General features: G+C 41.1%; 1 protein-coding gene across 1 annotated transcript; it reads left to right on the forward strand.

Moving 5' to 3' along the window:
- The first annotated feature begins 704 nt into the window (after positions 1-704).
- Positions 705-23176, forward strand: virma (vir like m6A methyltransferase associated). The gene is made up of 27 exons (XM_042489867.1): positions 705-788; positions 1275-1387; positions 3774-3860; positions 5740-5788; positions 5871-6033; positions 6160-6279; positions 8589-8837; positions 9339-10069; positions 10290-10427; positions 10519-10745; positions 11294-11821; positions 11930-12084; positions 13035-13117; positions 13766-13859; positions 14928-15320; positions 15409-15563; positions 16334-16569; positions 16654-16903; positions 17529-17746; positions 17828-17960; positions 18623-18763; positions 18843-18997; positions 20129-20225; positions 20776-20942; positions 21046-21395; positions 22545-22691; positions 22782-23176. Exons 1-27 carry the CDS (start codon positions 726-728, stop codon positions 22994-22996), a joined length of 5457 nt encoding a protein of 1818 aa, XP_042345801.1. The 5' UTR covers positions 705-725; the 3' UTR covers positions 22997-23176.
- The last annotated feature ends 318 nt before the right edge of the window (positions 23177-23494 follow it).

Raw genomic sequence — 23494 nt, forward strand, 5'->3', positions numbered from 1 at the left:
TTTATTATCCTGTTTCTTTAATTTAGATTTTATATATGGTTATTATTGGGTTGTTTTTTTTAAAGTTTTATTTCTTTTTTGACTGGTTGTCATTTTGGTTGTTTAATTTGTTTATTTTCGTTTATTTGCCTAATGATTGTTTATGTCTGTTTCATTGTTTGATGTCTGTTTATGCAAGGTATAACTGAAAATGAGGGTCTCCCTCAATTGATTCCCCGAGTCTTAAATAAATTATGATATAATGACGATTGATTGATTGGAAAACACTACAAATTTATTGTAATGCACTTTTATTATATGATATATAAAGAGATTTGTATTTATATATATATAACTATTACTATTATAACTATTACATAGCCCATTATTTTCCTTCTTCTAAAAAGAAATAAAAATAGCCTTATAAATATCAACAATAAAACATGAGCTCACTTGATCAAAAATAATGAAGATTATAATTATTATTATGATTGTTGTTGTTGTTGTTGTTGTTGTTATATTATTATTATTGATTGAGTGATCCTGTTTTCAATTTTGAATGTCCCTTTAATTTTGTATGTAGAACAAAAGAAGTATGTTTGATATTTTCTTATTATCATTTGTTTGTTTTATTTTATTATTATTATTATTATTTTGTCGCAGCGCTCGCGCTGTAGACTATCATGCTCCGGAAGTAATCGCCCTCCCGGAAGTGTACGGCGGGCCGAACAGAGCGCAAGAAAGCGATGGCGGGGGACTCTTCAACGGAGCTCCTTTTTCTAGATACGTTTAAGCACCAGAGTGCAGAGGTAATATTTCTCAAATATTACCACCTATCTATGTATTTACTCGATAAATGCATTCGTTAAATACTCATATCAGTTATATTCAGAAGTTTTTGAGAATGATGCTAAACTTCCAGGCTAACGATGTCAACATGGCTAACATTAGCAGCATATGATTGTTATGACAACGTTGCATTTCACAGCCTTTATTGCACTTGATAGTCGCCCAAATGTACACCTAGCTGTACTTAATTTATTATTTAAAAGTAGTTTTGTTTACACAATGACACAACGCCACGGAACTGTTGTTTTGTATCCTTGCGCAGTTTGTTTGCTAGTTAGCCGAGTGGCTAATGCTAAGTGTAAAGTCTTTATCAGGGTATGTTTACTTCAGAGCGGGCAGCTAAAGTGACTGTTTCGCTCCTCAGTATGAGTTTTGATTTGTGTGGTCAGTGAAGACATTGTGTTATCTAAATGTGTGTTTTAATAATGATGTGTAATGCTTTTCAGTTGACCAACGTGGATGTGGTGCGGTTTCCATGCGGGGTGCTAATCACGGAGGTGCGGGTCATCCCTCCAGGAATTAAAGCTCACAGCAATTTACCTGACAGCAGAGCATTTGGGTAAATGCAATATAACACCTACAAACACTGAGTAACTGCCATACAGTACACGAGATTACCAGATTATCAGGTCCACCTAGACAGAGTTAATGCAGGCCAATAAACCAAGGCAATAAGTCGTCCTTCATGAAGGTTGTGATGTTCAGTTTTTGTTGAAACTGATTTAGAGAGGTGCTGACTCAGCTCTAAATAATCTAAATTATATTTTATGAGAGGTTTTTCTAATGATTAGTCCATCCCAATCACTTTTAACAAGGGAATACTCAAGATTAGGGGTTGACAGATTATCAGACTGGCAGATTATTCAGGTCAGTGTTTGGTATTTTGCAGATTGTCTGTATCAGCATTTTATTTTAATCATCACTGATCAAATTAATTAATTAAAAAATGCAAAGAAAGTGTCAGCATGGGAGGAACTTTTATTTTGTTAATCCTTGGGGAGCTGTTTTTATTTATTCATTTTTTTAATTTAAATTTTCACATAACTTTAAAAAAGAAAAGTTGCTGAAAATTTACCGTATTTGATGCTGAAAGTCTGAGTTTTGGTTAAACACTCATCAAAGGCATTTAACACAAAGTGTTGTGTTGGAGTGTGCTGTATTGCAATTTCTAAGTATTGACATAAGATTTTTTCAGCAAAATGCATCTAGTGTGTATTTTTAATATTAATAATTTATATGATTTTAAAAATTGATACTAGGCATCTGTGTATTGATATGCTATTGCCACGCAAAAATATTGTGAAACTATGTTGTATCAATTTTTCCCACACCGTTAACTGGTATGATGTCGTTCTTTGGTATCAGCAGACTCAGACTCCAAGTATCGGACTCGTATTGAGAGAGAGGAGTTGTACAGTTGCAGGAAATACTTAACCTCATCACCAATGACATGTTGCCTCTGGCGATGATTGTTTGCCACAGATACCTGAGCTGAATGTGTTTGCCTGTAAGAAAGTAGTTTGACACCTGAGCTCCATTGTTGTGTGTATCCCGATTCCCGCTAAGCCTGTTGGGTAATGTGTGATGTAATTTGACTGAATGAATGGGCTCAGTACTCAACAATGTAAAAAAACAGAGCAGATCAGGACTCTGCGTTGTTTAGAGGTGGGCGCTTTGGATTAAATTCTCCATCAGGGTTTGTGTCATTATGTACCACAGCATTGAAACTGGTGTATAAATCATGATTAAATAAATTAGATGCAAAGATCATCATGGATAATACTCATTTTGCCTAATATATCTAACAAAGTTCCAGATGAACCCAGGTTTTTTTATCTCTTTGATGCCGAAATGTCTCATTATCAAAAATAGCCTGAAACACCCAAATATGTTAAAGTGATATGTCTAAAACGACACAAATGGTATGGTGGCATATATGGTGGTGCTAATATATTTTCTGTTGAAAATGTGTATTATTTTATATCATACACTCAAATTTCAAATGTATTTATTCAAGAAGGGAGGGGCGTACATTAATCCACATTCGTTAAAGACCTACAAGATTGCGGAAAAAAAGACACAATACGGTTAAATATGAAGCATATAAGAATATACAGCTCAAGAAAAAAAGAGTGGATTCATGAGGTACAGCTGTACAATCCAATTCAATCTAATACAACTGTTCTGCTATGAAGCGTATTTTTATCATGATTATAATGTTCAGTTAGTGTTGACACAGTTATAGAAGGTGTCTGTATAAATGAAAGGTGTATATAGTTTTTATACTGTTTTATTTTTATCTTATATAATATGTATTTTTGTATTGTTTTTATCCTTTTTATTTTTTGCCGTGCTTCTGATTCTTCATCTGCTGTAACATGTGGGACATTTTAAATTGTATTATATGTTTTAGCATGAAATCCTAGGTAGTGGTGGTTTGGTACTGGATTTGTGTTTCTAATATTTTACCCCATCAAATCATTAATATATTGTAGTCTAGTACAGCACCCCCACACACTTTCTTTTTATGCATATTTTATAAGCATTGTTGAAGGGAGGCCTAACGGTTGTATTGCCAATGATTGCTTTTCTGTAGTTGTTGGGAATTTTCCCCAAAAATATTAGAAATCTTTAAATATTATCACATTAGTAGAATTATTTTTAAAAATGTGCTCTGTCGGCAGGGAAGCGTAGGGTCGCAATTCAAGTCTCCGTCAACAAAAACAGAACATCATAAACTTCTCAAAGGTCAAATTTAGGGCAATTGCAACAGACTGCACAAGTGTACCGAATAAAGTGGACTCTGAGTCTATATTGTCCTAACGCCTTATGTTGATGTAAACTTAATTCTCAATGAAACCTCATGGATAGAAGTGGACTGAGCCCTGACAGCCATAGTAATTTGTTTGTGTGTGTGTGTGTGTGTGTGTGTGTGTTTTTTCCAGGGAGACGTCTCCTCACGCCTTCCAGTTGGAGCTGTTCTTCAATAATGTCACCAAACCCAACAACCCCACGTTCCACAGGCTGGGCAGGTCAGAATCACTCTTGTTTTGTTTCGGTGTTCCTCCGAGCCGAGCCTCCATGGCTGCATTTCCAGGTCAAATCTGAAAAGTGCTTAAGATGCGGATGTCTGTCTCACCTGTAGAACCAGTCATGGTTCTCAGAGGCCGTCGGGGTGGGTGTGTGTGTGTGTTCACCCACCCATATTCAAGTCTCTTTGTTCGTAAGCTGGCTAACTTGTCTCTCCAGAAACTCAACCCCACCCTCACAGTAGCTGAAAGTGACGCAAAAACTTAGAGGTTCCTGCAAAATAGATAAATAGTGGAATGATTGAGTCCAGCGTTTTCACTTCACCCTCATAATAACAGAGGTGTGCACAGCAGCATCAGAGCGTAAACTTGTGTTTAAAGGCGTCCATTGTGTAAGAGTTGTTCAAAACTGTAAATACGACACACCCGAGTTATTATCTCTGCTGTGAAAGTTGTTGAAAGTTGGGAACAGGTTTTTTACCAGTCTGATAGCTATTTAAGTATCTTCTAAATGTCCAACACTAAATTAACTGTAGTGTTTTTTTGTTCAAGAATCCATTTTGTCTCTGTGATCCAGACAAAAGTGATAATGTTTTTTTTTTGTTTTTTTTTTTCACAAGATGAGTTTTTCTTGGCATTTTGCCTTTTGTGACACCAAATATCACTGTACGGATGTGTTGGGTGGCATGTTTCAACACTTCCTGGCCTTATTTGAACCCACTATATGATAATTTTTCGTGTGTGATTAAGATTAATTGTTTGATTGTTTTGGCTGAAAATGCTGGATTTCATTGCAGATTTGCATTTTTAGAACTAAAAATATTTAAACTGAAGGAAACTTGTTCCAGTGAGCATAAAAACCACACTGATCTGAGTGCTCTCAGTCACTTTACCAAAAAAGAAAAAAGCTTTCACACCACATTTTGTAACGTTTTAGGCGAGACGTTTTATTCCTAAAGTCCTTATCACATGCATGTGCGCCCACACACACATATATGATGTTTAGTGTTTCAGTTTTCTTTTAACATTTGCTAAAGGAATTTAAACCAAGTTTTGTGTTGAAGTTTGTTATATTGCAAATTCTACGTATTGAAGCAAAGATTTTTATTTTTATTGTAAATGCATATTGGTTCCTAATATCGGTTATCGGTCTCATGAACTACTAAATATTGGTATCAACAATCCGCACCATCCTGGAAGGGCTCCTGACCTGTTGATTTGTGATCCCTTAAAAATATAATACGCCCACATAGTCAGTTTGCATATTGCTGCTGTTGGGCAAAATCCTCTTGTCTCCAAAATTGATATTTTTCAGGAATTAGAAAAAACAGTTTTTTATAAGGGATCCAGTGGAGATAGGAGGTCACAAGCTTTTATAAAAATACATTTCATTGGTTGAGAAATGGTAAAACCCACTGATATATGTATAGAGGAACCAATATAATTAATTTATGAAAAAAGGAAAAAATAGTGAAATGTAGAGATTTGATGTCTGCACCCGGCAGTGACGATATGTCGATTAGAAGAAGGCTGAATCTTCATTCTCAGCTTGAAAGTCCCTTTTAAAGTCTCACTTACTGTGGCAAAACCTGAAGAAGCTGCTTCTTTTTAAAGGTTATGTCCTTTATAAAAGAGAGACATGTATGGCATAATGAGGGAGTATTTTTCCGACATAATTACAAAGCAATTTAGTGCTGTTTGGAAAGAGGTTTATCTAGGACTTAACAGACTGCTGCTTAGCTCCGTTGCAGTCGCACGCTATTTTCTTACACCGAAATCTCTTAAGATGACAAACAAACATACACGAGTTCAGGAATCCTTCAGCCTCGCTGCATATTTACACTGATGTTTTAATCTGCTCTGTTCTGCTTTCTGCCCTCAGTCTGGAATACGATGAGAACAAGTCCATCGTGTTCAGACCCAGTGGAAAGGTAAATGATAATATCCACAAACAAGATTATATTTTTTTAAATCTGTTTTTTGTGAATAACTGAATAGGGTTTGTGCGCACAGGTGAATACAGATGGCCTCGTGCTGCGTGGCTGGTACACCAGCCTGACTGTAGCGGTGTACGGGACAGCAGAGCGCTCACATGGACACGATCAAGCGTCACCTCCTCCTCCTCCACCCCCGCCGCCCCAACAGCCAAGCGGGCCCAAGCGGATCATTAAACAAGGTTGGCATCATTAAGCCAAAACTGCCCGACGTTCTTGCCTTCACGCCTACTTATTGAAACCGAAACAGGTTATCTCTTATTTTCTGTGATTTGTTTCTCCAACTATTGTTCTGTTTGTTTTTTTAGAGTGGGAAAAAGATGACCAGTACAATGGCAGCCCACCCAGACCAGCACCCAGAGGGCCTCGAACTCCACCTGGGCCTCCGCCCCCCGATGATGACGATGAAGAGCAGGTCCCAGTGACGGGTGAGAACTGCAGTTCTCTGCTATCACACAGTGCTGGCACAATACTGGAACTTCAAACCTTGATACAGTACCTTGAAAAATATCAACATCTGACACCATTTTCTATACCTCGGGGTAAAATCTGACATTGAGGGCAAAAACTACATTTTTTTCATATGAAGATAAACAGAACAAAGCTAGACTGACGTTGACAGCTTTTCGTTTCTTGGTCAGTAGCAGAGAATAGCAATATGTCTGTCATGAGCAATCACTCAATTTACACAGAGATCCTGCAAAAAGACCCTTCATTATGCCGGCTTTGCTTTTTTCTACAGTTCCTAACAACGGCAGCCTTATGCCACCAAAGTGCGTGATATAGATATCATGTGGGTGTTCTGGAAGGAACAAGGCACGAAGAACGTGATGTGTAAAACAACAGTGTCAATCTTTTTTTGGAATTAAACATACGCGTCAGGCAGCACTTTCTAAACAATAACAATGACATAACAATCATTTACCATCCCTGTCATATAGGAGTTGATATTGTCCTCTGATCAGACGGTAAGGAGCTCCTGAACGTCATTGTTTTCCAATCTGGACATTTTTGGTTGCTGTTCTTTTTCTTTGAGTTAGCTGTTAGCTGCTAAAAGCTGCTTTTAGATCTCTCAGCAGTGGGTCGCACACAGATAACGTCAAAACGTCACACTTGTCCCATCCTACCGACTGTCCCATTTACACAGACGTCAATTTGACGCAATTACTGTCTCTGCTGCCAGCTTAAAGGCAGGACAACTCTGGTCCTCCATTTTGTGATAGTACCTTTTATACATAAATTTGAGGCGGAATAATGACACAGTGTTCCCGCCTTGAGCAGTCAGTGTAAGAGGGGCTATTAACGACATGAGAGAGCCAGAGAGTGCAGCTGATACCGCTGTATCGACACTACAGAAAATGAGGATTTAAACAATAGATATTTTTAACAGCACTTAAAAAACTGTTACTATCTGTTAGATTATCACCAGTAACAGATGCTGCAGTAGTTTAAGTATCCGTCTGGTTTAAGCATCAGCATAATTAAATGATGCATCAGTGGTTCTCCGTAGAGATCTGGTGTATAAGAGTTAATGGCATCTAGCAGTGAACTGAAACCTCTCCTGTGTGCAAAGCGTGTTGGAGAACTAAGGTGGCTGACAAATAAAAGCTAATGGCCCTATATATAGCCAGTTTTTTGTCTGTCTGTTCTGAGCATGTGAAGTTACTGCTGATTAAAACCCAGCATTTCCTTATTTTGCTGCTTCACAATACAAGTTTTATTGTGAGGACTTTTATGTGAAGAATCTATAGGAAATGAAAGTATTCATCACCAAATTAGCAGAACTTTGTTAGCAGCTTTTCCCCAACAAGTCTACTAATACTGCAGGAAGGAAGAGTAAAAACAGAAAGAGCCACAGTGAGATGTTAGATGAAGAGCTGCAGACATCAGGCTTTTACTGCACCTCTGCAAACTGCCCGCCTCCAACAGGTAAACTTCTTTTACCTGCCATGCTGTGTGACAGAAAAACACTTACGGCCAAATAACGACAGACTTTAAGCCTTAGATCAGCCTGCTGCCTTTAAATGTCATCGACTCAAGACAAGCACATTATCAGCCAAAGACACACCTTCAACAGGTAGCCCTGTCATAACACAGATGTAAATCCCTGCTGTGCTTTAAGTGTATTTGAAAACTAAGTGTTCTTGTACAGGTAAAGGGCACATTATGTTCATTACAATGCGTTCCTTTGCACGTCTCTGCATGCTGACTCTCACAATGTACCAAAATTAATGAAAAATAGTGGATGCCTGCCAGTAGAACCTCATATATATATATATATATATATATATATATATATATATATATAAAAGTATTATGTTTGCACAAAAGCTGACATTTATGTACAGCAGTAAGACTTAGCTTATGGCCCGAGGGCTAAAATCATAGAAACATCCTACAATCATAGGAACATGTGGAAATCCTAGAAACGTCCTAAATTGAATAAAGTCTAGCATTTTCTGTGCTGAAATCCTGGAAATGTCCTAAAATCCTATAAACAAAATCCTGGAAATCTTCTAAAATCCTAGAAACACGCTAAGGAAAAGTAAGTTGAGTGTCCCTGATGTAAAGTATAAGCATTATGTTAAAACATGCAAAAACATCAGTATGATCCTAAAAGTGTTTTGCATTAGTAGGCCTCTACTTACGTAGATAAATAGCTTGAATGTTTATGTGTGCCCTGTGGGGATGGTCGGTGAACATATGGTTTCCTTTATCTTTATTTTTACATTTACAGTGGGCGTGGTCAAAGAGGAGCCATGCGAGGGCCGTGACGACTACCTGGAGGCCGTGTCACCTGAACGATCGCTGCCGGCTGATGAAACGTACTCAGAAGCTGAACAAGAGGAAGAGGGCGATGAGGAGGAGGAAGAGGAGGAGCAGGAGGAGGAGGAAGATGCACGGACGGAGGGGAGCATTCCAGAAGAGGAGGAAGAAGAGGAGGAGGAAGATGAGGGTGAGGACGAGGAAGAGGAGATGGAGGAAGGTAGGGGAGTTATTTTGTGAGAGTAGGATAGACTGCAATCCCAAATGGATGCCCGGCCGTGGAGCCCTCGGTGCTGCAGACTCCCCCGGGGGCCACGGGGTCCATTTGGGACTGAGTGGCGAGAGTGTGTGCTGTGGCATGCTGCCTCCATCTACAACCGCTGGGCGCTCCAAACTCTCAGCTAGCTGACCCCCAGGCTACTCTGAAGGCTTATGATCAACGCGCATAAGCCGTCATGTGGAGGTCATCCTCGCAGCCATGGCTGATGCTTGTGCTGTAGTCACACCCTGCATGTCAAACTAACCCAGCATGTTTGCAGTGAGGCGCCGGTGTGAGTAGGTTTCTCTGTGTATCAATTTGTGAATGAGCGAGGGAATATGTAGCAGTCGCTGGCCTCCCCATTTTCATCCATTTCACGCTAATATTTGAAGAATGGTTTGTGATTAGAATAGCTAAGCTGTTGTCAAACTTCTCTCTCTTTTGTCTCGCTCACTCTTCCAGGTGATGACGGCTATGAGCAGATTTCAAGCGATGAGGATGATCTGGATAACGGAAGCTTCAAGTTGCCAACCTTTGACATGGACTACACTCCCGAGGACCTGGCATCCGTCCCACCTGTCCAGTATGACCCGTACGAGCGAGAACTCAGACCACTGCTCTATTTCAATCCTCCATACAAGACCCGCTTTGACACCCAGTTTGAGAAAGCCAGTGTGGAGGAACCCAGGGACCCTGGAGGAACAGAAGCACCAGCAGGTGGAGAGGAGGCGGAGGCCGTTACCCAACTAAAAGAGCTATTAGCTAGTATCGGAGATGACAGAGACGCCCGCTGGGTCACCGCTCTGGAAGAGGCTCCTGCACTGCTGGCCAAAGGGCTGGCGTATTTAGTGAAACAAGGAGAGAGTGAGATGGAGGAACCCGTTGGAGTTTTAGTCCAGTGGACGCTCCAAGCTCTGAATATGGAGATCGCTCTCACACAGCCAATTGCTATAAACCTCAGACAGCTGAAAGCTGGTGCCAAGCTAGCATCACAACTTGCAGAGTGCCCACAGGGCCTCTCCGTGCTGCTGCGCGAAGGGGCTCTGAATGTGCTGCTGGAGCTGGTTCAAGCGGACCATGTCTCCTCCACACTGAAGCTGAGTATCCTGAGAGCTCTGGGCGCTCTGACCAGCGCTCCAGCAGGTGCAGAAGCTTTTCTGCATGCAGGAGAGTCGGAGAAGAGCGGCTATCAGGTTAGCATCACAAAGTATGCAAATTTGAAGATGCTCTCTTTGTCAGCACTCGTTCATGGTATGCATATATTATTTAACATTTGACTCAGAAGCTAACCCACCTCACATACTCAGGACTCACTGCCCGCCCTTCACATTTGCAGAAAACACTAACTAAATGAACAATGTCATGAATTATTACCTCATTAATATCTAACACTATGCTCTTTGCCCTTTACAGCGATTAGTCCAGCTGTTCCTGCGTGAAGAAACAGTGAGGGTCATAACAGCTGGCAACGCTATACTACAGAAGATCCACACATACGAGGTCCTAGTCGACCTGCAGCGTGCAGCAGCAGCACTGAGTGAACCACAACAGGTAGATGCACGCAGACAATCTCATTCTTATGTGTATATTACAAACTTCGAAGTGCATTTTTTAACATAATCATGACGGCTGTTATTCTCAGGAGGAGATGGAGGAAGCTGAGAGCCCCATGGAGGAGGAACCATCACTCAGCTCCCCCCCTGTGAGCGAGGCGGAGCTTGACAGGCTGGCTGGGGTTTTGGAGGAGTTGCATCACCTGCTGGAGGCGGCCCCTCACTGTATGGTGCAGCCACCTGGGAAAGCCTTTCCTACGACTGCTAGAATAACAGGACCACAGGAGCGGGACGATCCGTACCCGACACTGTACAGGTACACACATTTGAACATATGACCTCTCACAGTGCTGACTGATGTTGTTTTTTTAGAGCCAATACCGATTATTAGTGGTTAATGAGGCTGATAACTGACATTTTGAACCAATATGCATTTACAATAAAAATAAACATCTTTCTGTTAATATTTAGAATTTTGAATATAACAAACCCCAACACAAAAAATGCCCTTTAAATGCCCTTAGCAAATGTTTAATCAAAACTGAAACTTTCACCATCATATACAGCAAGTTCCCTGTAACTTTTAATAAAGACAATTTAAATAAAAAAAAAAAACAACTAATGAATAAAAATAGCTCTTTAAGGTTTTACAAAGTAAAAGTTTCTCCCATGCTGACACTAATTGATTAATTTTTCCACGATCATTAAAATAAAACGCTGATACAGATAATCAGCAAAATGCCAAATATTGGTTCCAATAATCGACCAGGCTGATAATCTGTCAACCCCAAGTGCAGACATTCAGATATGTAGCTGGATGTAGTTGTGCCTCCTTAACTGATTCCTAATTATCATATTTCTCAGGTATATGCATGCGTGCCATTTCCTGGAGAGCACAGCAGCGGTGTTATCAGCAGCCGCGGCGGCCGGCCACCTGGGTGTCACCCAAGCTGTTAGAGAGCTCCTACGCTTCCTGTCCCTCACCCAATCCGGCCTACTCTTCCTTCTCGCTCAGCCCACGCCCTCAAACTTGTTGCTGCGCCTCCTGGCATCGATGGCAGAAGCTGAGAGCGAGGAGCCCGCCTTCACAGGGGGAGAGGAGGGTGTCACAGGGCCAGCGTTTGGTGAGGAGGGCTTTGGCGTGTGGCTAATGCAGGCGCTGCACGCACTGCAGAGCGTGTCAGAGCTGATGAGCCATGTGGCCACAGGAGGAGACGGAGGAGCTGGGCTGGAGGAAGGTGACAACCCGGAGGTACTGGGCATGCTCCATGCGCTCTACCTGATGAGCTTCACACAGACCGGCCGTAACGCTGTGGCCCACGTTTTCAGCCTGGACAACAACCTGTCGTGTCTGGTCACCCTGCTCCAGCACCACAGCAAGGACGGACAGGGGTACAGCTGTCTTCTCCTTCTCCCTGTGTCTCAGTCTCTATGACTTGGTTTTATTTCAGGCACCTGTGTCGTGATTTCTGAGCATGTTTTGTCTTTTTTTTCTCGTAGTGAGGCCAAAGCTCGCAAAGCAGTGACGTATAACTATGCCTGCATGCTGGTCTTACTAGTAGCTCAGACCTCAAATGAACTGCGGATGATGGAACAATACGCTGCCCCACTACTCGCCATAGCCAAGGCTGATGATCTGAACGCCAAATTACAGGGTAAATACTTGTAACGTTGTTTAAGGGACCTATTATGCTTTTCTGTATTTTGTGTCTCATATACAGTGTTACTTTGAAGGTTGTTCAAATTAAGGCCGACATAAACGCCAAACTGATATCAGAGAACTAGCAGTGATGAAGGCCGACTGCTGTGTCGCCTGCTGTTGTTGTGTCGCAAAGACTACAGCCAACGGTCAACTAGCACGTACAGTTTTCGCTGTCATGAGAGGAATTAACTCTCCATACTCGCAGGTGGTGGTACTCTGGCATAGACTCAAGATGCTAGTTAGCTTGTTGGCACATTAGCAGGGTTCTGCTAGGGATGATAACAATTAATTGATGATCAGTTAATCGGTCGTTAAGGATTGAACATACGAAATTAATCGATAGGCTCTGAAATGCTGTCAAAATATATGCAAAAACGCATTTGACATTGTTTAAAAAAAGCAAAGTTTGGATGTTTTTTTCAAATACTGATTAACCAATCAATGCTTAAAGTGCTTACAGTTTGCAACCCTACTTAGTGCGGATCCTTAAAAAATCTTAAGGCATTGATTTAATTAATTGAAAAATAAGGCCTTAATTGGTATTGAAATGACTTAAATTAATCTTTCAAATGTCTTATAAACACTCAGACATGGGATATAGGATTTTATGGGAAATTTAATTGTTTTTTTTCTGATGTTGCGTTGTTAAATCTCAAAATAACTAGTAACATCATATTTTGTTAAATAGTTTTAAAAAGTTCCTCTTCTTAAACTTTTAATAATGGGAATCCAAGTAGTGGAATCTCACATGCAGAGTGAGAAACACTATAAAAAAGGATAGAATATTAGCCTTAAAATGAGCACAATAGGTCCTCTTTTAAGTATCATACCATATATGAGAATTTATGAGGTGAGTTTTGGTCTTTATCAGTAATAATGTTTTGTTCTTTCTTTGAACTTCAGAGCTCAGCAAATGGCTGGAACCTCTTGAAAAGGTTCGCTTTGAGATTGGCAGCATTCCCACCCTCATAGACTACATCAAACAGGTACGGATCTGTCCTTCACTATACGTGCCGCTAAAGAAAAACGTTTCTCTACATTTTCATTTTCAGTAACTGCGTGAGCTTTCATCTCCCTATATCACCCACAGACACTCCTAATAATCCCTGAGTCATATTAAGATAGTGAGTGATAAATCTCTTCAGTTGGTGCCGGAAGTGTTTGGGCAGCTGCCAATGATTTGTCGATAACATTTAATTCAGGGAAGCCGTTCAGTCTTTTAGTGAAGGAATCAAGATCCACAGGGACTCAGAGAGCACAGTTTTTTTTATTTGATCAAGATTTATAGAGCTTATTAAGTGTTATTAGCAGAGGAAGACGGCACAATGTTGTCACCACTTGTAACCAGGCCAGCTGACGAGATGGCTGATTTACGAAACGTATAAGGACTGTTCACTATAAAAATCTAAATTGTCTCTAAAGAAAGAAGTACATCTTTAAGTCACACACCCAATTATAAGTTTTCATCTAATTTTGTACCTTAGAGCCAACGGATATTCTGTATATCTCCTTGGAATGCAGAGCTTCACCGACAAGTCAGAACTGCTCAACATCTGACGAACGTTTAAGTCAAGGCTGTATGCAAATAACAGCACTGTGTGTCATTTTAAACATTTGTCTTCTTTTGACTTCAGAATGTGGAAAATGTGTTGACTGCTGACGGAACTGGACTGGTTACTGCTCTCAGGGTCCTTTGTCACATCGCCTGCGCCCCGCCTGCTGTAGAGGGTAAAGACACCAAACATGATTTTTGCAAAACTTTTTTTTTCTATTGTCACATTTAGGAGGTGACTATCTGTGTGGAAGATAGTCACCTCCTTTATTTTATTTTATTTTATTTTTATTATTTAATTTAATTTTTATATTTTTTTTTTAATATCGCCCTCTTCCACTTTGCTTGAACGTGGTCCTGCAACTCCTCACCTTAAGATTTCTGAGTGAACATGTATGCTACGCGTGCCTGCAAGTCTCCCCTTTACAGACATGCCCGGTCGATGCTCGTTCCATACACTTTTTGGCAAAAAAAAACATGCATACTGGAGTCCCTAAACACTTCTGGAATTGGTCTTGATGACATAGCTGAGACTCTTGTGGATTCAGTGAACCCAGTTTTATTCATGTGTGATAATGTTACTCCCCAAAGTAGCCATATCATTGTACTGAGAGACCATCTTTTGAAAGTTAAAACCTAATGCAACCTCTAGGTTGACCACAACCCCATGAAACTTTACAACAACTAACTAGAGACCTCAGGAATTCAGAGCACTGGTGGCTTTCATAGTTACGTTGAAGATCGAGAGGTCTCTCAGCAGTTTCCAAAACAAAAGTGCTCACCAGGCAATCACAGAAATTTGTTTAATTATTTAAAAATTCTTATAGAAGTCTCCCAGTGTTAAAAGTAACTGATAACAAAGCACAACATTAGTGTTCAGGAGGTGTTCCTCGAGGTCTTGGTCTCTTAATGTAGTATTTGGGAGGAATTTTGATCTATTCTCGAGTGGTCAAAAATGCTTAAATTTTAATGCAAATGCATATCGGTTAACTATTAATTATTGGTATGAGTATCAGCCCTGAAAAACCAATTTTGGTCGACCCCTACTTTAGATGAATAGAATAGTAGGAGACCATTGGCAGGAATGTGGACTCATAGCTACTACTGATCAATAACTCCACAGGTTACTTTTAAGCTGTATAACTGGTTACCTTGTGCAGTAATGTTGACTGCAACAGTTGTACAAGAGAGAGTTGCTGAACAGTATTGGAAACATTTTTCCTTCTGTCTTTCCCTCTCTAAAGGTCAGCAGAGGGATCTGAAGTGGAGCCTATCAGGAGTCCAGCTGTTCTCTGGCGAGGGTCTGGACACGTGTGTGCGTGTCCTACAGAAGCTGTGCAGCGTGTTGCTGCAGCCATGGCGTGTGCATGGACACATGGGCCCCACGCCGCAGCGCTGCATGATCCTCAGTATCTGTATCGGCACGCTGCGACTGCTGCGCACCATGCTGACGGAGCTGCTGCGCGGAGGAGCTTTCCAATTCAGGGACACTCGCGTGGCCAGCGTGTTGGTGACACTCCACATGATCGTGTGCTCCATCCCCGCGTCTGGACGTCTAGACGGAGAGGAGATGAGAGTGCAGGCGCTCATCGTGGATGTACTGCTCACCTTCACACAGGGTGTTAATGAAGAGGTGTGTGAATCAGCGTAGGCAGATTTGTTTAGTGAAGAAATGTTGTGCAAAATGGGTTATTAGTCATCATTATTGTGCATGTTTTGGTGCAGGTGACTCATACGAAGAGACTCTGGCCAGCAACACTTGGTCTCTGATGCTGAAGGAGGTTTTGGGTTCACTGCTGAAAGCTCCTGAAGGTCTTTTCTCTGGTCTGACGTTGCTGTCTGAGCTGCTGCCTCTTCCACTGCCAATGCAGAGCACTCAGGTAACTTTCTCTGTCCTACTGGTCAAACATCTGTAGGGCTGAGCATCGACACTTGATACTTGTGTGAGTGTGTGAATGTGAGAAAGAGAGAGCTTGTGCATATAAGCCTATAAGCCAGTCATTCTGGTATGTTAGAGAGAAAGAAAGGGGAGAAAAAGATAAATTCATTCATTAATTAGTAAAAACATAACTAAAAAAAAGAAAGAAAAAAATTAAATTAAAAAAAATTGTAGACTGTATGAATTAATCCGATGCCAGGTAGTATCAAAATGTATCCGATAAAATGTTACCTGCATTCAATCTTTTGTGTCGCTGTTTGATCCCAAACTCCCCAACTCCCTGCCGGATCTGCAAACTTTCTGTAACCTCCAGAGCTGCTATCCTCTCCGCCAACAGTCAGTTGCACATTTGCCTGATAAACACAAGCCACACAGTTGCACAGTTTGCGTGCATGCGTGACCAGACGAACTCTAACAGCTTTCCCATGTGCAAAGCTCCAGTCATCATCAGCAGCAGCACACTCAACAAAATATTAATGTCTTAATGTTGGTGGCCTGCTGGGTTGTTTTAGAGAGGTTTTGTGTTTGTAAGCCGGTGCTATAATCCTCGGGTGTCGTAAAATGAGTGTTATCTCTCTCTTTCTCTTAATTGCACTTTTATAAAGTTTTATTTAGCCCCACCCACGCATCTGTCCTTCACTTTTTTTCACCCTCTGATGATTACCAATTATTTACATGCTTATATTAACAGACTTTAAATTGGCTCCACAGGTGATCTCAGTCCAAGACGTGGCTGTGGCCTTAAACACAAGGAAGCTGTGGAGCATGCACATACGGGTGCAGTGGAAAGTGTTTTCCGAGGCGCTGCGGTGTGTGTGTGCCACCAGCTGCCCTCCTCTCCTGGCCATGCTGAGGAGGATGTGTGTTCAGCTGGCGGACCTGTCCTCACCCACCGCGACTCTCATCATGAAGACTGTTCTGGAGCTGCTGCTGGAGGAGCTGCAGCCGTGAGTGAAGAAACTCACTCTCAGGTGTTTTTGTCTATGTTGTGATTGTTGAATTTTGAAGTTTATGCATTGTGCTAACTGCAGGGCGGAGGGGAAGAGCGTGTGCTGGGGCCAGGTCCTGCGTCTGCTTTCTTTGATGGACGCTCTGGTGTCACAGAAAGCGTGTAAGAGCGCAGCGCTGCACCTGCTGTCCGGCTCTGTGTCCGGAGATGAACAGCTGGCCGAACTGTTCCCCTCGCTGCTGTCTCTGTTGGTTCCTCCAGCTGAGCACTCCTTACAGCAGCAACAATGCAGCGAACTAGTGGGGACAATATTACAGTCACTGTGTGACCAGGTGAGCAGAACCTCCTCAGACCACTAGATGGCACTCTAAGGCCCTCTGGTTGAGAATAACTGGCATAGTGCACATTAATCAATCAATCAATTAGACTTTATTTGTATAACACTTTTTTATGATTGAACTGTAACACAAAGTGCTTTATACAATAAAACCAAAATCCCCCCCCATTTATACACATACAAGTGCACAAGCATGTGAGTAAAAATACAAAGAAAATACCATTAGTACCAGGAACTGAGGAAACGCTACCATAAGTGAAGAAACACCAGAGGCAGAATAAACCTACAAGAAAGATAAATTAATAATTAAATAAATACACAAACAAATAAATAGGTAAATAAATATAATGACAATAGAAATAATAATCATTTTAAAAAATACTCAAACTGTAAAGAAGAGGTAAATGAATGGATAACAGCACAAAGTGATAAATAAAAATGCTAAAAGTGCATCATATGAGAGGATCATCTCTTTGTACAAGTAAAACATAAAATAAATATGCTAAAAATAATAAGTGATATAGAAAGTAGTAAAACTGTGAGGCAGACAACAAGTGTGAGCAAACTCTTTATCGGGAAAAGGACAAAACGTAACAAATATGCATCTCCATTTTCACTAGGACATTTCTCTGATGGTTTCTCCGCCTGGTGAGAGCTGCATGTCCGAGGCTGAGCAGCTGGCCAATGCACTTCCTGGGCGAGAGATGATGACATTGGTGTGCAACGCCTTGTTGGAGGTTTTGGGAAATTCAGAGAGCAGCGTCCCACTTCTCCTCACCTGTATCAGGACTCTGACATTCCTCACCGAGCACGATTATGGACTCTACCACCTCAAAGTGTAAATAACTATTCCCTAGCCAGGCGTAATGTTCTTTTCTTTGTCAAAACAAGACTTTGATGACACTTTATTTTGTTTCAGTGCTCTGAAGAAACATGGTAGTGGTCTGTGCTCACTGTTGAAGAGGTTGGTGTTTGCTTTCAACAAGGACTCAGCAGATCTGCTCTCAGCTCTGCTTGACTTCCTCAGACAGATCGTCACCACGGAAACAATGGTCAGTACCGTTTATTTTCTTTTTTGCTGCTTCACGTTTCACAAAGAGGTAAAGACAGTGTGTACCAAGAGTGTAAATACTATCAAAGTGTTTCTAGATAATAAGATATTTATAGGAAGCAGTTCATATTTGGATGTTTGCAATGGCACATTTTCTATTTTTAAAATTCCAAAAATGTGTTGTTATTACGTCCACAAATTGATATACATGCACTAAAGAAATAAAAAATATTTTTAAAAATACTGTATACCAAAAATACAATCTCCCTTGTTTTAATTAAGATTGACTCATAGTCTCTGTTTTCATTTTTGAGGGATAACTACAAAAAAAGGGCTGTAACATAACTGCCTGCATCCAGAGAGGTAGCAGTACTGAGAGTAAAAGAAAGAAAAAAAGAAATAGTGCCTTTAGCAGTTTGTATTGACACAGTTGCATACATGTTACAGTAAAATATTTGGACGTTGAAGAGAATAAAATAAGGAAAAAGATAAATAAAAAGAAGAATTTTCACATTTTCATGCTTCTAATAATCAGAAAACGGACTTCAAGTTTGAATTCACAAGCACATTAAAGGTACATCTACATTTTTAACTGCACAAAACTGCTCTTGCTTGAGTGGCACGTTGTACTTTAAAGTTGGATTTGTCTGTTTTCTAATCCAGTGTGTAGATGAGGCGCAGGGGTCCGGCGAGGAGCCTGCCTTCACTTCTCCACGGTTGCTGTCGGGCTCTGAGATGAAAGCGCTTCTGCAGTGGGAGGAGTCCGAGTCCCATCCGCTCCCTACTTTAGAGAAACAGATTACGGTACAAATTGTGTGTATAGTTCTTTACAGAGTGAGTGTTGCCCCGACATTTAACTGACTCAGTGACTCTGTGCCTGTAGAAACTGTGTAAGGAGGATGACTCACTGGAGACGATGTTGGAGACTGTGATTGTTCTGAGGCAGACGCTGGAGACGGCCACAGACACGCCTCCTGCAGTTGACACCGAGCCGACCCTGCCACCACCTGAGACGCTCGGGGCCCAGTTTAATCACAGGTACAGTGAAGCCCTCGATTTTGACATCAAAATTATTTTCTTTTCTTCTTTTCTTCATTCAGTCACCAATCACAGGGAGGCAGTTACCATCCAGCCAGTACAGCCTAACTTTTAAAATGACGACATGGTGACAACCATGTACTATAAGCTTATTGACATATTTTTAGATTCTGTTATTATGATCATGAAGTCGTTTGATTTAGGTGTCAGTATAGTTTTTATGATAATTACTCATTTTAATATTTTATGGAATATTATATATTCTAATATACCTTTTAGTATAATTGTGATACACTAATGCACTTTGGTAATTTACTTTTATACTGTGCACTTTATATTGTACATCATTGTGCTCCATATATATATATATATATATATATATATATATATATATATATATATATATAAAATGATGCAACAATAAAGTGAATTTGAATCTGAATGCACTGCAGCTTTCTGCACAAGGATGATAAATATATCATCAATCAATCAAATTTTATCTATACATCACAAAACAAATCAAATGCAATTCGAAGTGCTTTACAGTTTGAAGAAACAAAAAAAGAAAAAAAAATATCTTAATAAATAGAATAAGTTTAAACCGTACAGTTGTGATAGTAAGACACTACACAAATGCTAGAATAAAATTATAGGCTTTTACATAATTTATGTTTAAAAGTATCAATATTTCCAGCTCCTCACAGATCTTCTGACAGGCTATTCCAGCTTTTTGAAACATAATGGCTAAAAGCAGAATCACAAATTGTTTTAGTTCTTCTCTGTGGGAACAGCTAAAAAAAGAGTGAGGATCTGAGGGGGCCTTCCTAATTCATAAACTAAAAGCATTTCTGAGATTGTAGTCTGGTGCAAGGCCGTGCAGTGCCTTTTAAACTATTAAAAGCATTTAAAAATCAGTGTTAAAACTAACAGGCCGCCAGTGTAAAGTTTTTAAAACAGGCGTAATGTGTGCTCTTCTTTCGGCTCTAATCATGACTCGTGCTGCAGAATTCTGAATTAGTTGCAGCTGATTTATTTTATTCTTTGGTCGACCTGAAAGGAGAGCGTTAGAGTTAGAGTGCTTGTTATAACAGCGTGCATTAGTCTCGTGCCTCTGTGCATCATTATCTGCAGGACGGTGTTCCTCCTGTCAGAAGCTCTGGACGAGCAGCTGAAGACTCTGTGGTTCTCTCCGTTCCAAACTGATGACATCGAAGCAGACCTCGATATGGTAAGTTTGTCTGTGTACTTGTACTTTTAAGATATTCAGGCAAAAACTGGAAACCAGATTTATTTTACAAAATGAGCTTATTTTCTCCTAATTGCAGTATTTGGTCAAAATAGCAACAGCTAGAACGTCAGGCTGTGCTACGATTGTAATAAGGGATTCACGATGTATCAACCAAACATCAGCAAATCGGCAAATAAAATGTCATTGAGTAATGAGAACATAATTATTAAACCTTGCACTCTTTATCATGCAGAGTTATGAAGCTTATGTGTGTTTGTATGTTGATGAACACCTCTGCAATAATAAATTAATGAGGAAGCTGTTAATTAAAATTTACTTATGGAGAAGGGGTGGGATTAAATGTTTATACTTCTTCTGACTCCTTTTCAAATATGTAGACCAAGTCATCATGTTTTTGACCATTTTCTTTTGCTTGATGTTTTCATTGTCTGTAAATATTACTTATTTTTGACTATCTACTTGTTTGTATAATCTTTTTTTTAATTCCAATCTAATCAAAACAATGATTTTCACTTTGTCTGGGGGGCAGGTGAAGGTGGACCTGGTGGGTCTGGCTCAGGAGTGTTGTCCAGAACTGGACCTGAAGGCAGAGCTGGAGCGCTCCTTCCTGTCTGAGCCCTCCTCTCCTGGTCACACTAAAGCTCCAAAAGGCTTCAGACTGGGCAAACATAAGCACGAGACCTTCATCACATCGAGGTGCAGTTTTTCAAATGTGTTCTGTTAGTTTTAGCAGAGAGCTAACATAATTATTCTTGTTTCAATCAACTGACTGAATGTCCCCTCCTGCTCGTCTCTGCAGCGGTAAATCAGACTACATCGAGCCGGCTAAGAGAGCCCACATCATGGCTGCTCCTCGCGGCCGCGGAGGTCGAGGAGGGTTTGGACAGAATCTCAACCGACCCCACGATATCTTCCGCCAGCGCAAACAGAACACCTCCCGTCCTCCCAGTATGCATGTGGATGACTTTGTGGCGGCAGAGTTTAAAGACATTACAACCCCTCTCGGACTTTTGCCCCCCAAACGGCCCCCCAAGAACTCCCCCAAACCCCCCACCACAGGACTGTGCACTGGCAACAGAGGCAGAGGCACCTTCCACAACCAGACTCGATTTTTCACTCCACCACAACCCAAAGGAGTCCTGCTGTCCGGTACGTACACACAGACTCACACACCATTGATGCTGATGAGACTAGTTTTTTAAAACCGTGTATTTTTTGGTGGTAGGTTTTCCAAATTTGTGGCTTTGGGTTAAACATAATCTCCTCCACCAGTTACAAACTGATCTTTATTTGAATGATCCGATCTAGATTCATAAAATCCAAGATTGATCCTTTTATATATGCCTTTTTGTTAAATTAGGGTTGGGTACGCAACATATGCAAAACAAATACACCCCTTCCATCAGCAGGGTTCTGTACCAAACTCTGTATCTTTATGGATATCAGCTAAATGACATCACTACTACCGAGTAATGATAGTAGTACAGCAAAGCGCCCCGAAATCCAGAAGCCAGCCATTGAGCTTCGAGGATGACACTGGCGCTCCGGGAGCCGTTGGGTTCAATTTCAGAGAAATAGCGGAAGCGCCCCAAATCGGAAGCTGGCCGTAGAGCTCCGCAGCCACTCCACTGGCTGCTTCGTCGGCTGCTTCATCAGCTTCTCAGAGGGTTAAAACTGTTACTGCAGTGCCGATCTGCTACAGTTGTTTTCTTTTCTTTATTATTTAAGTAATAGTGTAGTATTACAGCTAGCTGTGTGCAGATACATATACTCAAACAGACAGAAGATCAGCTCTATGTGTGATTAGAAAAGAGCAGAGGAGTAGAGTAACTCGTTAGTCTACTACATTACCCCATGCAGCTTATTTAGATAGAACATTTTTGTCATTACAGGGTAAGTAATGTACCTAAAAAAGTTTACACTGAGCACCTGTGCCAAAATCCAGGTACTCTATCCGGTACGGGTACCAGTATTGACTCTCATATGAACAATACCCAATGCTACTCATGGTCTTCATCAGATGTTTGCTCAATTCTCATGGCTCAGTTGCACCATCTGTTCTTACGTAACCAAAGGTTCATATTTGGGTCACATAACTGAGCACACATCCACTAATGAAGAACATCAGATGAGGTCAAAGCTCTTAAAACCTAGCTTGTGTAACTCAAGTTAATATTATTTTTGACAAACTATTGGCATACTGCACAGTAGTAGTAGCTTTGAGTTTTTTTCAGACAGCCAGGTCATATCAATTATTGGCCATTAGAGGGAGCTGAATCCTCTGTTTTGGTTCTGTAGGTAACTACGCTCGCAGAGAAGGAGGACGCGGTTCATCATGGAGCGGCCAAGTTCCAGCTGTCACTCACAGAGGAACCTACAGTGAACCCCGCGGAGGCCAGAGCAACTTCACACGTGGACCGCTGCCTTCCAGACAACCTCCAGCAAGTAAGAGGCGCACACCCACGCACACATTTAATTTGATTCTGCACTTTGAGTTTATGGACACTGAGCTTAAAATGTCTTCTTCTCTCTCAGGTGCATATCGTTTGGCTCCACGAGACCGAGCCCCACGGGGAAGAGGAGGCGCAGGGCTGTCATGGCTCAGTGGAGGAGGAGGAGGTGGCAGCGCTGGAGGAGGCGGCGGCGGCGGAGGTGGAGGGGGGGGTAGAGGATCTCAGGGGAGCAAATGCAGTGGTGGGGGAGGGAGGGGGGGTGGGAGGGGCAGACATGTTCGCTCCTTCACCAGGTGAATTCACCTGGGCACTGACTGCAGCCTATCATGGCAACGTACGGACCAATCAGGATATTATATATACTGTCTCCATGGACACATGGTGGGATGATGTTGTCACAACGACGTACAGACTTTGTGTTGATGTTTTATGTTTTGTTATGAATTGTATTCAGAGAATAAAGGTCATAGTAACTGAGCTGACACTTTGGATTTCAAACAGACATCAGATGACCATGATATGTCAGCAAACAAGCTTTTCTCAAAGCACTTATTACTGTTATCAGGCTCGAAAACGTAAAACTTGAGCAAATGTTCCACACAACTCCATGAAAGGGACAAAATTAGCCAACGTTAAGGGCTCTTCAACGTGCAAGCCAATAATTTAGTTTGAAAGAACCAGCATACAGTTCAAGATGGCCATTTAAAAGGATGATTTAGGAATAGTTTCTCATATTTAATGAGTGAAAGTGGTGACAAAGGACCTATTTGTGAGACCGAGAGGTACTGCGCTATA

This window comes from Plectropomus leopardus, chromosome 7 (genome assembly GCF_008729295.1).
Source record: "Plectropomus leopardus isolate mb chromosome 7, YSFRI_Pleo_2.0, whole genome shotgun sequence".
In the NCBI taxonomy this organism is placed as follows: domain Eukaryota; kingdom Metazoa; phylum Chordata; class Actinopteri; order Perciformes; family Serranidae; genus Plectropomus; species Plectropomus leopardus.

Excerpts from the sequence above, each read along its gene's own strand:
- virma (XM_042489867.1), top strand. The coding sequence starts at position 726 with ATGGCGGGGGACTCTTCAACGGAGCTCCTTTTTCTAGATACGTTTAAG. Across the intron at positions 11,822-11,929 it reads CACAGCAAGGACGGACAGGG|TGAGGCCAAAGCTCGCAAAG; the intron begins GTACAGCTGTCT and ends TTTTTCTCGTAG. Across the intron at positions 13,860-14,927 it reads CGCCCCGCCTGCTGTAGAGG|GTCAGCAGAGGGATCTGAAG; the intron begins GTAAAGACACCA and ends CCCTCTCTAAAG.